Source organism: Myotis daubentonii, chromosome 1 (genome assembly GCF_963259705.1).
Source record: "Myotis daubentonii chromosome 1, mMyoDau2.1, whole genome shotgun sequence".
Lineage (NCBI taxonomy): Eukaryota > Metazoa > Chordata > Mammalia > Chiroptera > Vespertilionidae > Myotis > Myotis daubentonii.
The window spans coordinates 63412123-63427230 of NC_081840.1; the positions used below are offsets into that span (position 1 = coordinate 63412123).

The 15108-nt window shown below is 43.6% G+C and overlaps 1 protein-coding gene and 1 non-coding gene across 3 annotated transcripts in view; one reads left to right on the forward strand and one right to left on the reverse strand.

The window, feature by feature from the left end:
• The window catches only part of SPG11 (SPG11 vesicle trafficking associated, spatacsin), a 106974-nt gene that overhangs the window by 80687 nt on the left and 11179 nt on the right, over positions 1-15108 (forward strand). For both annotated transcript variants that reach the window (XM_059702725.1, XM_059702736.1), the window contains 10 exons: positions 2933-3072; positions 3924-4122; positions 4513-4650; positions 9786-9919; positions 10494-10601; positions 12086-12254; positions 12699-12787; positions 12975-13130; positions 13810-13961; positions 14352-14527. In XM_059702725.1, coding sequence (XP_059558708.1) covers positions 2933-3072; positions 3924-4122; positions 4513-4650; positions 9786-9919; positions 10494-10601; positions 12086-12254; positions 12699-12787; positions 12975-13130; positions 13810-13961; positions 14352-14527 — 1461 coding nt within the window. The remainder of the gene's footprint in view (positions 1-2932; positions 3073-3923; positions 4123-4512; positions 4651-9785; positions 9920-10493; positions 10602-12085; positions 12255-12698; positions 12788-12974; positions 13131-13809; positions 13962-14351; positions 14528-15108) is intronic.
• On the reverse strand, positions 2050-2157 carry LOC132224000 (U6 spliceosomal RNA). Its single transcript, XR_009450574.1, has one exon. It is a non-coding gene; the product is annotated as a U6 spliceosomal RNA (small nuclear RNA).

A 15108-nucleotide genomic window follows, 5' to 3' on the forward strand; every position in this document is an offset into this window, starting at 1 on the left:
TTGCTTGTTGGAACATTTGTATAGTGGCTACTTTAATCTTTTTGTTTTTGAATTGATTTCAGATAGGAAGAGAGAGAGAGAGAGAGAGAGAGAGAGAGAGAGAGAGAGAGAGAGAGAGAGAGAGAGAGAGAGAGAAAGAGAAAGAGAAAGAGAAAGAGAAAGAGAAAGAGAAAGAGAAAGAGAAAGAGAAAGAGAAAGAGAAAGAGAAAGAGAAAGAGAAAGAGAAAGAGAAAGAGAAAGAGAAAGAGAAAGAGAAAGAGAAAGAGAAAGAGAAAGAGAAAGAGAAAGAGAAAGAGAAAGAGAAGAGAAAGAGAAAGATCAATGATGAAAGAGAATCATCCATCGACTGCCTCCTGCATACACCACACTGGTGATCAAGCCCACAACCCAGGCATGTGCCCTGACTGGGAATCGAACCATGACCTCTTGGTTCTTAAGTTGATGCTCAACCACTAAGCCACACCAGCCAGGCTAGTTGCTTTAATCTTAATCAGACAATTTCAACATTTGTGTCATTTTAGTACTCTGTCATCTGTTGTCTTTTCTCACATGAGTTGAGATTTTCCTGTATATTTGTATGTTGAGTAATTTTGTGTTGCATTTAAACATTTTGAATAGTATGATATGAGATTCTGAGTCTTAATTTAAATCCTATGAAGAATTTTGATATTTTTTTAGCAGGCATTTGACCTGGTTAGGTTTAGGCTACAGGTTCCGACCCACTTTCTGTGGGCCAACCCAGTGCACTTTTCAAAGTCTTTGTGATACTATTCAGATCCATCCATGTGTGTACGATCCTCAGGTCAGTCTATGACCTAGTCCTAGGCAGTGGTTTATCTGTTAATTCAGTTTTATAAACACCTTCATGTTGCTTTCCCGAATCTCTCTCCCAAGTGCTTTCTGTTTTTCTGAGGCTTCCCTTTTCAGTCCTCTGGCCAAAAGCTAGAGGTTTAGTTACCCCATTCTGCCATGCACTTCCCTGAATTTGACTGCATCCAGGGCCACCTTACGGGGGACCAATGGAAAAAGGAACAGGATCACTCCACCCTCTTGAGACCAGAGCTCCTCTGATCCTCAAAGAGGGTTCCTTTCTAAGTTTTGGTTCTTGCCACCTGCTGCATCAGCCTCTGTCACCAAGGCCAAAGGGTTGCTTAGGAGCTTAGATGAGAGAGAATGAGCATTAGGAGTTCCTGTTCCTACTCCTTGAGCCCATACTAGAGGGCTTTTCCTGGGGAGCACACTCTCTCTGTGAGCCTTAGTGCTCAGTTCTGGGTTTTAGGTGGCACTGCCTTCAGGCTGGCGGTTACTAGAGGGGAAGAAAGTGGTAATTCTGGTTATCTGCATTCCACCGCCTACTATTTCCATTTCAGAGTCCTTGTATGGTGCTACATGCAGTGTCCAGGTTTTATGTTGAGTTCAGTGGGAGAGAAGGGTGGAGTGATCTCCTTACCTAGAACTGGAACCCCCGAAGAAGGATTTTAAATAGGGGAATAACATGGTCTGAGTTGCTTTTTACTTTGGTCTTTAAAGTGTATTTTTTAAAAATATACTTTTATTGATTTCAGAGAGGAAGTGAGAGGGAGAGAGAGCTAGAACCATCAATGATGACAGAGAATCATTGGTTGGCTACCTCTTGCACACCCCCTTCTGAGGATCGAGCCCACAACCTGGGCAAGTGCCCTTGACTAGAATCGAACCTGGGACCTTTCAGTCTGCAGGCTGACTCTCTGTCTACGGAGCCAGAGTGGCTAGGGCTAAAGTGTATTTTTTAATGGATAATATCTTAAATGCAAAAGTATTACATGTTTAGTGTAGCAAATAACACAATACATAAATGCATAAAGTGAAATCATTTACCCATTCAACACCACCCCCACCAAATTCCCTAAAATAAGTATTTACTTGCTTGGCATGCATTGTATTGTACTTGTGGGCTTGTGTGTGCCAGTGCGCATACACACACACACACACACACACACACACAATTTCTTTCTTACAAAAATAAAATTACATTGTTCTACTTTTTTTTTTCCAGTACACAGATTGATTGATCTCATTCTTTTTTTCTTTTCTTTTTCATGGCATCCTTGCGCAGGGGCCATGCCAATCTTCTCTGTGTTGTTCCAGTTTTAGTATATGTGCTGCCAAAGTGAGGACGCCTCATTCTTTTTAATGGCCGCAGAGTATTCTATGTGGATAGACTACTATTTAACAATGCTCTATTGATACAGATTTAAATTTTCAATTTTGTTTTTGCGATTAGAAATAGTGTTACATAAATAATCTACTTTTTTACTTAATAGAAACACTTGATCAAATTAAGAAAGCTTTCTTCTATTTCAGACTAAGAGCATTTATTTGTTGTTTGTTTTTAATCAGGAGTGGATTTTAATTTTATTATTCCCTTAAGGTATCTATCCAGATGATCCTTTTTTTGTATGATTTGCATTTTAAGAAAGACCCTGATGAGTATGTGGAAGATTGACCTGGGGACAAGGGGAGGCTGGCAGCAGGGACCAGTGACAGCCTCTTAGATGCCGGGTGCTGAAGGCTGGAACTAAGGTGGTGATGGAGAGGCGTTTTGGAGATACAGTCAGCTAGACCTGTTGACTTATTTGATAAGGGAAATTAGGAGGAGAGGGTGTGGAGGAGAGTCTATCAGTCAATTTTGGTGATCATCTCTAGAGTGCTCGTTAGGTGGCTTTGAGTCTTTTGTACCCTATGAGGCCTGTGAGGTATTTCAGCCTGGGATTTCCTGGAAGGCAATGAAAGAAGTTCAAGGGGACCCAGACCCAGGGGGACTGATGGGGGTACAGTGCAGTAAGTTGTGGGCAGAGAGGCAGAGCCATAATGGGCTGAGGAGAGGCCTTAACTTACCAGCTTCGTCACCACCACCCCCTACCCACCACCTTCAATCTGTATTTGCTTCTAGCTTCAAGTTTGGACAGTCAGTCATTTGTGGTGCTGCCCCCCAGTGATGAAATGGTGACTAATCTGGAAACTCTGACACACAAATGCCTCCATGGGAAGAACTACTGCCGACGGGTCCTCTGTCTGTATGAACTTTCCAAGGTAGTGCCAAAGGGGGGACCTCCAAAGGAACCTCCCTCTGAGAGGGAGGGAAGCGTGAAGCTCGAGGGAGATTTTGCACATTGCCAAGTCAGCCCATTAGATGATGATCGTGACCTGGGAGTAGAGCTCTTGTCAGGATACAAATCATTTCTTGGAAATAATGGGGAGGATGCCCACCCAAGTGACTTGAGTCCTGGCTGCAGCTTAGCCAACCAGAAATTAGAGCCAGACATTTCACTTCTTTAAACCCTAGTTCTTGATCTATAAATGATTTGACCACGAGAGTCCCTTCCAATCTTAGGTCTTGCTTCAGGAGCTTTCCTTGTCAGGGGGAGCCCAAAATAAGTTTAGAATAAAGTAAAATGGAGTATGATGACCCTAAAGACAGGAGCAGTACAGCCAGGAACTGTTTGTGGCTTTGTGCTGACTGAAGGAGAAAAACAGTAGATGCTAAGTGCAGAGGGAAGAGCACGGGAGACACAGAGTGGAGCAGTAATGCCATTTGCCTTGGGTAAGGTTCAGAGGCTTCCTTGGAAGTGGAGGGTTATGCAGCTGTTGTGGGAACAACACGGAAAGGGCTCTTCCCTTTTATTCAACTTTCTCACATTGTATAACATTTGAAGAACTCAGTGTTCAATACAAGATAAGTCACCTGATGCTTTTTGAAGACAAGACTCTTCCTTGGATCCAGCTCATTGGTGAAGTGGTGGAAAGAACTGGAATACAGTGCTTGCTTCTTTTAAGGTTCCTGCTCATGGCAAGCAATGCAGCCTGTCCACATCAGAATTCAGAAGGGGCTAGCTTTTTCCTGGCTCCTAACAGTAGCTTTGACTGACTTGTCTTCTTTTCAGGAGTTGGGCTGTTCCTACACAGATGTTGCTGCTCAGGATGGTGAGGCCATACTCCGAGCAATCTTGGCCTCTCCGCAGTCTGACCGATGCAAGCGAGCCCAAGCCTTCATCAGCACTCAGGGCCTGGAGCCAGAAAGGGTGGCTGACCTTGTGGCCGAAGAGGTGACCCGGGAGCTACTGTCCCCATCAGAGGGAGCAGGTACCCTCCCTTCAGGCTTCCTCAGCCTTTCAGACAACTTTCACAAGTATCTAGAGTTAAGGATTTGGATGTTATGCTCGTATGTCCTGCATGTTGCCCTCTCAAGTTGCCAGGTTGCATTCATAAGAGGAAAATACATTGCGTTTATTTTGTTGTAATCGCTTTTTGTTCATTCATTGTTTTACAATTATGCTTTGAGAGCTGTGCCTTCCTCTGAGCTAATGAACTCCTGCTGTTGTGTCAGCTGACCACTAGGCCAAGAGAAGAGCTGCACTGGGAACTCCTTCAGCATTACTTCCTGGTGCCCAGGCCAGGGCAGCATGGGGCTCTTATATTTCTCTCAACTGTCTCCAGGTAAACCAGTGCCTTTCCCCATGTCTTTCTGTACAGGACAGAAGCAGATGGTCACCCCAGCAGAAGAAAGCCAGGCATTTCTTCAGCTAACCACTTTGTGTCCAGACCGCACCTTGGTAGGAATGAAGTTGTTGGAAAAGATTTCCTCCGTTCCCCATGGGGAATTGTCCTGCAGTAAGTTCTTGGCCATTTTCTCACGTTTTGGGCCCAAGCAGGTCTTCAAGAAGTCTTTTAGAGCTAGTCTTTCTAAAACTCAATTTGGATCCCTCCTGCTCTCACCCCTACTCCTCCAGAATAGTTTATAAGTTCTTGGCAGAAAGCCATAAGTTCATAGGATATGTATGGAAAAGCAGCCCCAAATTTATTTATTTATTTATTTATTTTTATTTATTTATTTTTTTTATTGCTTAAAGTATTACAAAGGGTATTACATATGTATCCATTTTATCCCCCCGCCCTAGACAGTCCCCTAGCCTCCCCTATCACCCAGTGTCTTATGTCCATTGGTTATGCTTATATGCGTGCATACAAGTCCTTTAGTTGATCTCTTACCCCCCTACCTCCTGCCCCCCAACCCTCCCCGGCCTTCCCGCTGCAGCTCGACAATCTGTTTGAGGCAGCTCTGCCTCTGTATCTATTATTGTTCAAAAGTTTATAATGGTCTCTATTGTCCACGAATGAGTGAGATCATGTGGTATTTTTCCTTTATTGACTGGCTTATTTCACTTAGCATAATGCTCTCCAGTTCCATCCATGACGTTGCAAATGGTAAGAGTTCCTTCTTTTTTATAGCAGCATAGTATTCCATCATGTAGATGTACCACAGTTTTCTAATCCATTCATCTACTGATGGGCACTTAGGCTGTTTCCAGATCTTAGCTATGGTGAATTGTGTGCAGCCCCAAATTTAAAATCACACAAAAAGGTAAACCTTTAACATTTGGCATATTTATCTTTTTACCTTATAAAGTGGATATTATTGTCCCCACTTTAGGAGACTGAAGCTTAGAGAAGTTGATTAACTATTAAATGGCAGAATTGGTATTTGAACCCAGACTGTGATTTAAAAGCTCACTCACTTTCCACAATGTCTAGTTCATTACAGGCATTCAGAAATATGTGTCCCTCTGATCTTTTTCTATGCAAATCAATAGGCTTTTATTTTTCAAAAATGACAGTTTTGCATATTGTTTATAATTTATGAATATGCTGACATTAACATCTTTCCATTGAGTATTCTCCTATATCATTTTTTAAAACATTGATTTTTTAAAATTTATTTCTTGTTGTGAATCCCCTTCTGAGGATATCCTATATCATATTTAATGGTTACACAGTATTTCTCTTATATGTAATTAAAAATTGTAGACCCTGCCCCAGATGTGCTCAGTGATTGAAGATCAACCTATGAACCAGGAGGTCACGGTTCAATTTCTGGTCAGGGCACGTGCCTGGGTTGCGGGCTTGATCCCAAGTAGGGGTGTGCAGGAGGCAGCCAATCAACATTTGTCTCTCATCGATGTTTCTCTTTCCCTCTCCCTTCCTCTCTCTAAAATCAATTTTTTAAAAAATTGTAGACCCTATTGTGGGACTTTATATTATTTCCAATTTTCTGCTGTCTTTTTTTTTTTTTTTTTTTTTAGGATGTGCAGAGGCACAGAACGGGCTGGCACCAGGATGCGCTTTTTTTTTTAAATTAAATCTTTATTCAGATTATTACAGTTGTTCCTCTCCCCCCCCCCCCCCCGGTTCCCACCCCACACCTCTGCCCTTACCCCCCAGCCCCACTGTCCTCATCCATAGGTGTATGATTTTTGTCCAGTCTCTTCCCGCACCCCTCACACCCCTTCTCCCTGAGAATTGTCAGTCCACTCCCTTTCTATGCCCCTGATTCTATTATATTCACCAGTTTATTCTGTTCATCAAATTATTTATTCACTTGATTTTTAGATTCACTTGTTGATAGATATGTATATGTTGTCACTTTGTTGTTCATAATTTTTTTATCTTTACCTTTTTCTTCTTCTTCCTCTTCTTAAAGGATACCTTTCAGCATTTCATATAATACTGGTTTGGTGGTGATGAACTCCTTTAGCTTTTTCTTATCTGTGAAGCTCTTTATCTGACCTTCAATTCTGAATGATAGCTTTGCTGGATAAAGAAATCTTGGTTGTAGGTTCTTGGCATTCATCACTTTGAATATTTCTTGCCACTCCCTTCTGGCCTGCAAAGTTTCTGTTGAGAAATCAGCTAACAGTCATATGGGTACTCCCTTGTAGGTAACTGAGTTTCTTTCTCTTGCTGCTTTTAGGATTCTCTCTTTGTCTTTTGCCCTTGGCATTTTAATTATGATGTGTCTTGGTGTGGTCCTCTTTGGATTCCTTTTGTTTGGGGTTCTCTGTGCTTCCTGGACTTGTAAGTCTATTTCTTTCACCAGGTAGGGGAAGTTTTCTGTCATTATTTCTTCAAATAGGTTTTCAATATCTTGCTCTCTCTCTTCTTCTGGCACCCCTATAATTCGGATGTTGGTACGCTTGAAGTTGTCCCAAAGGCTCCTTTAACTATCTTCATATTTTTGGATTCTTTTTTCTTTTTCCGGTTGGGCGTTTTTTGCTTCTTTGTATTTCAAATCTTTGACTTGGTTCTTGGGATCCTCTAGTCTGCTGTTGGGTCTCTATATAATATTTTTTATTTCAGTCAGTGTATGCTTAATTTCTAGTTGGTCCTTGTTCATATCCTTGAGGGTCTCACTAAATTTATCGGCGGTTTCTAGAAAATTCTTGAAAAACCTTATAACCGTGGTCTTGAACTCTATATCCAGTAGTTTGCTTTCCTCCATTTCCGTCATTTGTGACCTGTTTCTTTGTCTCCGCATTTTGGCTGCTTCCCTGTGTTGGTAGAGTGGCTTTCTGTACTAGGTGTCCTCTAGGGCCCAGTGGCTCAGCCTCCCCAATTACCTGAGGTGGACACTCTTGGCACACCTCTTTGTGGGCTTTGTGCACAATCTTGTTGTAGTTAAGCCTTGATTGTTGTAGGTGTCATTGGGAGGAATTGACCTCCAGGCTAATTGGCTGAGAATCTGCTGTGGTTATGGTGGGAGAACTTCTGTGCTGGAGACACCCTTCTGGGCAAGACTTGCTTCAGTGGGGTTTTGGTGCTCACTGAGTCTGCCCCCTGAGCGTGTCCCTTATGGATCTGAGGAGTTGTAATCTGGATGGTCCCACTCTGACCACTGGGTACACTGGCTCTTGGATCTCTAAGGAGGTGCTAATTTAGCCTCTTCCTGAGGCTACCCAGGAGGAGCTATGGAGAGATCTGCAGATTCCTCTTCTTTGTTTGGAGGTGCCTCGATGAGGCCCAGCTGTGAAGCAGTGTAAGCTGCTGTGGGGCCTTGGGCCTTCTTTTGGATGTTCTGGGTCTCTCTGACCCAGCTGCAGTTTGTTACGTAATTTTCAGATTACAAAGGGCCAGGCCTTTCATATGCAAAAGCCTCTGAGCACAGCTTGGGTGGGGCGGAGTCTCAGGGAATCAACAGGGCGGAGCAAACAGCTATGGCTGATCCTCAGCCCTGCCCTAAGAGGCCCCGGGTCTCACTGTTTGGCAGTAATCGCTGCAAGCATCTCTGAGAGAAAGCCGCCCTCAAGTTCTGCCCAATGCCGGACAATCCAGTTTCTCCCCGTATGAATCTGGGTCCCCAGAGACTCGCCCGGAACTGGTGTTCAGAGCCATCGGGAGCTTGTGTCTCCCTCCCAATTGAAAAAGACAGCCGCGTCCTCAGCCACCAGCCCTTTCTGCGTGCGCCTCCGTACATCTGCACTTTACTTCCGTACCTCCTCTGAGTCTCAGTGTGCTTTTCTCTTTCCTTCTAGTTGTAGAATTTCCACTCGGCCAGCATTCCTGTGGTTCTGGATGATGTCCATTTTGTCTTTTAGTTGTATTTTTGAAGTGGCTGTGAGAGGCAGTAATTTCCAGTGTTTACCTATGCCGCCATCTTAGTTGCCTCCTCTGCTGTCTTAATATACTGGCAAACATCCTTATAGGCAAATCTATGTGCACACCCATGATTATTTCCCTAAGATGAACTATGATTCAAAAGTATGCTGTCATAACATCTTTCCATGATGTTTTTAAAGCTTATATATATATTATCAACTTTTACTCCGGAAAAAAAAGTTCACTTCTTACTTCCATTTAAGCAGAGGTGAAAGTAGTATTTCCTGGAACCCATTCCACTTTGCAAATTTGATAGACCCAAAAAGGGCATTTTAATGATCTTTAGTGAACAAATAAGTTTTTAAAGGTTGAACAGTTTTACTTTAAAAATAACTTTCTATATCTCTTCTCAGTCCAGTCCATAGTATGTACAGAGTACCAGCTGTGTGCTAAGTACTCTAAAAACCAGGGATGTGGTGAACATAAAGCAGCAGTCCCTGGAGCCCAGACTAGGGGTGTGACACAGTAAGAGCCAGACTGATGAGGGTCAAGAAATGTTTTTGGAGGAAATGTCCAAACCAAGGCCTGAAGGATTATTAGTCAAGATTGCTCAGTAGTCAGGTTTGGGGAGGGTTCCACAGGTACCAAGACCCAAAAGGCACATGTATTAAGGCTGGAAACCCTGTTGCTGTCTTCAACATTGCAAACATTTTTCCCAGTTGGCTTTTTAATTCGCTTACAGTGATTATGTGTAACAGTTTGGAATTTGTATGTAGTCAAATCTTTCATTAATCTAGAAAGCCATCAGAAGTGCAGAATATTGCCCTGGCTAGTATGGCACAGTTGGTTGGAGTGTCACCCGTGCACCAAAGGTGGAGGGTTTGATTCCCAGTCAGAGCACATACCCAGGTTGCAGATTCGACCCCTGTTCAGCATGCATGCAGGAGGCAACCAATCGGTGTTTCCCTCTCTTTCTCTCAGAGGAAGTGCAGAACGTTATGTGGCTCTTGATTAGGCCCCAGGACTCTTCACTGAGATAGAGACTGCCCTCGGGTTCGGGTTCATGTTGGCATGAACTCCATCAGTTTGTCTCCAGAGTGTCTCCATCATTAGAAGTCAAGGATTCCTTGTTCTCATGTGCCTGGGCCTCAAAATGTCACTGTGCAGTCACTACATGACTGTCTTTGGGGAGAGATTGTACTGTCACCGAGAATAATTTAGACATCATCTGGGGGGTTGGGGGGGAGTTGTCCCAGAGCTGGAGCTGGTGCGGCCAGGGATCTCAGAGAACTGGTGAAGAGTCTTCTCCAGGCTGTGTGTAGACAGTGGGTGGCCAGGGTTCACAATCTTATCTGACCAGTACCCCACCTAACCAGCCACAGAGCTGCTGATTCTGGCCCATCACTGCTTCACGCTGACATGCCACATGGAGGGCATCATCCGAGTTCTGCAGGCTGCTCGGCTGCTCACAGACAACCACTTGGCCCCCAACGAGGAGTATGGGCTGGTGGTAAGTAAATCCCTCATCCCCACCTTCCATCCTAGGGAAACCTTTGAGAGCAGGTAGGCTAGGGGCCAGTCCAGGGCTGATTCTTACGGAACTTGCTCATCCGGATACCACTACCTACTTGGTAGCCAGCTGGGCAGCCCTCTGCTCCAGGCTCTAAGTTCTGTCAGAATTAGATTGTTCCAAAGGAGAAATCGAGAGGTTCCCTACCATGTTCCTGGGTGTCATCCCCCTTGCCAGAGGCTAAGACAGCTGTATTTTCCCCCAAAACAAGGCTCAGACCTACCTCTTACCTCTGAATTGAAGTAAGCTGACAACACAAGCCTCCTATGCCTCCCCAAATAGTCACTTTTAGAGACAACAGAGGAGAGAGCAGCAAGTGGTGTGACTAGGGTTTCTGAATCCCCCAGAAGCGGCCCTTGGTTGGGTACAAGGGAGAGGGAGCTCAGCAAGGCAGCCTGGTCATTAGCCCTTCTACCCCTGGAGCTTGGCATCTGCAAGCAACCTTGATGAGGGCAGTGGTCTGGCTCAGAGAATTCCAAATGATGCTGATGGAAGCTGCCTTCTTCCTTTTCAGGTGCGTCTCCTCACTGGCATTGGAAGGTACAATGAGATGACATACATTTTTGAATTGCTGCATAAAAAGCACTACTTCGAAGTGCTGATGAGGAAGAAGTTGGATCCGGTAGGTGTATGGTATTTTGAGCTCCAGGATGACATGTACTGACTTTCAGGAGTCTTACACTTTCTCAGAAATAACCCCAATCAGAGTAAACCCCTGGGATATGCAGGGAGCGAATTAAGGGCCTCCCTAGGATTTGTACTGTAACCAGTACTGTAAGGTTACAGATTTCAGACCAGACAGTGAATGTGGTAACAGGTGCTAACAAGTGAAGAAAATAAGTTTGTGCATATTCACCTCAGCTATCACCTGCCTCTGCTATCTAGTGTCTGCTCTGACAGGGGCAAAAACCTTTTCTGAGCCATGCAGAAATGGACTGACCAGCTCGGAAGGCCATGTCTGAGGGCTAATTTTACAGGGGAGTTCTCAGGGGACCATAAAAGAGTGTGTTGCTGAGAGCTATTAGGAAGTGAATGCCAAGGCCTGGGCCTGGGAAGCTGTGGAGCTGTTTATGATGGTGACCAGAAAGGAGGCTTGGAAGCAAAGACCAGATTTGGCAGGCCTTTGGACTCTGGGCGTTTGTCTGTCCTCCGCATGCTTATGTGATACCCAGCATGTCACTCAGAGCCTGTTTTCAAGTCACTTATTTGGCTGAGTCATTGCTTCAGCCCATTTCACCTCTGAGGATTTAAAAACCACAGTACACTTTTGGCTTCTGGGAACTTGGGATGAGCCAAGCAGGATTAAGAGACAAAGCAGAAAAATTCTCCTCAGTGCGGAGTTTCAGGACAGACCAGCTAGTCATCAGGAGACAAGTCCTGAACATCTTTAGGATCTCCCAAAGGGTATTTAAATTGTTTTTGAGGCATTTTTGTTTCTACATTTAAATATTCTCTTTTAATAACTTTCTTATTACAAAAGTAATGCATATTCAAAGTTAAGACACTTGGAAAACAGAACACAGAAAAAAGCCCTCTGTGTCTACCATGTGGAGATAGCCACTGCTAACATTTTGGTATAGGCCCTTCCTTTGCATACATACTCACAAACATATAAACATACATTCTTAATTTTTTTAATAAAGCTTTTATCATGCTGTCCAAATATGAGTCTGCCTTTCTCACTTGATAAACATGTTATATTTCCCAAATCAACATCAGTTTAAATAGCTACAAGGTATTTTCTTAGCCCTTATTTTGAACATCTGCATTATTTTTAATTGTTTGCCATTATATATCCTTGTTACATCCATCTTAGCACTTCTGCCTGCTTATTTCTTTAGGGATGGATCTAGAAATGGAGTTGTGAGAATAACACGTGTGCATTTTTAAGGCTTCCCCCTTCTGACAGGTTTTACTGTTCATACTCCCAACAGCAAAGAGGATGTACCTGTTTCCTTATATTCAGGATAGCATAAACTTTTATATTAATTTTTCTTTTCCTTTTTCTTGGGTGTTTAAGGAGCTTTAAGAACCAAGGGACTCAGCCAGGCCTGCCTGCCTTGCAGTCCCTAGTTGAGACCTTGGTGTTTCTTTTTTTCTGGGCAGAGTGGTACCCTGAAGACAGCCCTACTTGACTACATCAAACGCTGCCGCCCTGGGGACAGTGAGAAGCACAACATGATCGCCCTGTGCTTCAGCATGTGCAGGGAAATCGGGGAGAACCATGAGGCAGCTGCCTGCATCCAGCTGAAACTGATTGAGTCTCAGCCCTGGGGTGAGCAGAGGTCACAGTAGCACCCTCAGGGATGGTTCTTAGGGCTTAAAAAGACAGGAGCTCATTGTATTGACTAAAACCCACCTCAGCTTCTAGCAGCTACTGAATGCCACCCCAGCTGGGCAGGTAAGTGATGTAAGGGGACTTGGAAGGCATTTGTCTGCCCTGTAGCCTGAGTGTCCAGGTCATCTGTCAGGAACCAATGTGTATGCTGATGCCATGTAAGCCTGCCTTGATGTTTCAGAAAGAAATGAAGAACTAGATGGGGCACTAAATTCTATTCCAGACTGTGTACTTCTGGCCCAATACCCTCTAACTGAGACATATCTGCTCCCTGTGAACACGAGCTGGGATATTTCTAGTCCAGCCGGTGATCACTCTGATGCGGTGGAGTAGCCAGCCGTGGGAGTCAGGCACACTCCCATTTCTTTTACTCCTTTGCAGAGGATAGTATCAAGAATGGGCACCAACTGAAGCAGCTGCTACTGAAGGCCCTGACTCTCATGCTGGATGCCGCCGAGAGTTATGCGAAGGTAACCATGGAGTCTTAGTTTAGGCTGGTTTGCAGCTTGGTACCTTTGGGAACTTTGTCCCTGAGCTCTCCCAAGGGAGTTATGGGGCAATTGGCAGCAGAAGGGGGAGGAGGGCTCAGTTGCTGGAGGCTTCATTGGGAGATGATGGCTAAAGTTCACTTTTGCATCCCTCCACCCTGTCCCTCAGGATTCCTGTGTACGACAGGCCCTGCACTGTCACAGGCTCACCAAGTTGCTGACACTGCAGATTCACTTTCTGAACACTGGCCAAAACACAATGCTTATCAACCTAGGCCGCCACAGGCTGATGGACTGCATCATGTCCCTACCTCGGTTCTACCAGGTAAGCACGGAAGAAAAATCTAGCCAGCACTGCCAGCATCCTCTCTCCTGCTATCCATCTAATAGGGCTAAGATTGACTTGTCTAGTCTCAGGGTTAGTGTCAGAACCAGGACAGTTCAGCTCTCCTGACTTAGCTGTCTGACATACAAATTGCCTTTTTTTGTAGTATTTCTTGCTAGCATGTTTGGACAAAGGTTGGAGAATGGTGAGACACATTGTTAGGCCAGCAGGGAGGCAGACACTTTCGCCCCTTAGACAGTTGAGGTTCAGAAGAACATCCCTGCTAGGGGTTCAGCAAGCACCTCTTAGCCGCAGTGTTTTACAGAATGGTGCACCGGGGTTAGCACAGGGAATCGGGGCTATTGGGGGCCTGGTTTCAGTCTTGTAATGAGAGATGGTTTCAGGAAATTGGCCCTTTCACTGTTTCTTACACAGTTTAGTATGAAAAAGATGTTTTTCAGCAGTTTTACTAGTATTAATCCACTCAGGGAAAGACTGTGTTTTGGGGCTTTAGGGGAAGCAAAATGTCAAACTGACACCAATTCTGATAGACGGAGCCTTTTAGTATGATTGATAATGATCAGTCAATGTATATGCAGCATTAAGTTTTCTAGAACTATCTGCCTTCAATTTTACATCAGATAGGCTCTAGTGGTGTTCTTCCCTCCATTCTTTTAAGGCTTCTATTGTGGCTGAGGCCTATGACTTTGTTCCTGATTGGGCTGAAATTCTATACCAACATGTGATTCTTAAAGGAAACTTTCATTACTTGGAAGAATTTAAGCAGCAAAGGTTATTAAGAACCAGTATATTTGAAGAGATTTCAAAAAAGTAAGTATTAAAATGCCTGATTTGGATAAGGCATGGGTAATAATTTTATGGCTAATTATAACATGCCACCCCTGTGCTTGAGATGACAAAGAAATGTCAAGAATCCCCAGGAAGATCTTTTTGCAAAAAGATGAGTGAAAACACTTTGTTTATAGTGCTCTGTATTTAAAATGGGAGGACAGTTACTCAGCTAGCCTGAGGTGCCAAAAATCCTAAACATCAGAGATCCCCTTTGGAGTATTAACTTATTCCAATTAAGGTAAGCAGTAAGGCACTCATTTTTAAGAAATAATGTCAGTCTTCCACTGTAGGTAATTGTGTCAGAGCTGATAGCCCTCGCTCAAGATACATACAGTATCTTAACCTGTACATTCCTGTTTCTTTGTCTAGATATAAACAACACCAGCCTACTGATACAGCTGTGAAAAACCTGAAGAAGTTACTCACATATTGTGAAGATATCTACTTGTATTACAAGCTGGCATACGAACACAAACTTTATGATGTTGTGAATATGCTTCTGAAGGACCCTCAGACAGGCTGCTGTCTAAAGGACATGCTAGCAGGTTAGATGGGTTCTCATACAGGTGCCTGTTTTCTCATACTGCAACGAGGTACCGTCAGATGTTTGTGATTACAGTAGAATAATGCATTGGGAGCTTTGTTGTCCAAGTTATAAAATCCAGAACTGATCATACCAGTCCTCTATGGGTCAAGAATGAGAGTGTTTTCACAAGGATATTACTATTTTAAAAGTGATGTTTCTCTGTACCATTTTATATAGATACTGGTATTAAGTTCAAAACTCCCATCTTCCTCAGTATGGCTTTTACTTTAGGACATGATATAATATTGATTAAAGAATACCTGTGCCTGCAGATTCCAGTTTCAAAGGAATTTAATATTATTTACACAGTTAAGGAACAGATGATACATTTCCATTAGTTAGAAACTGATCTCTATAATAAAATAGATTTTAAATTCAGTGCATGTCATTATTAACTGCTAAGGAAATCTTAGCCCTTGTCTGCCTTAAAACAATTTTTATTGGCTGTAATTATTGCTGTGTAGTCACTGCTTTCTGTTAATTCCTCAAATTATTTGGATGGTCCTGTCTTCCACTTAGTGCTCTACAGAGTTTTGATTG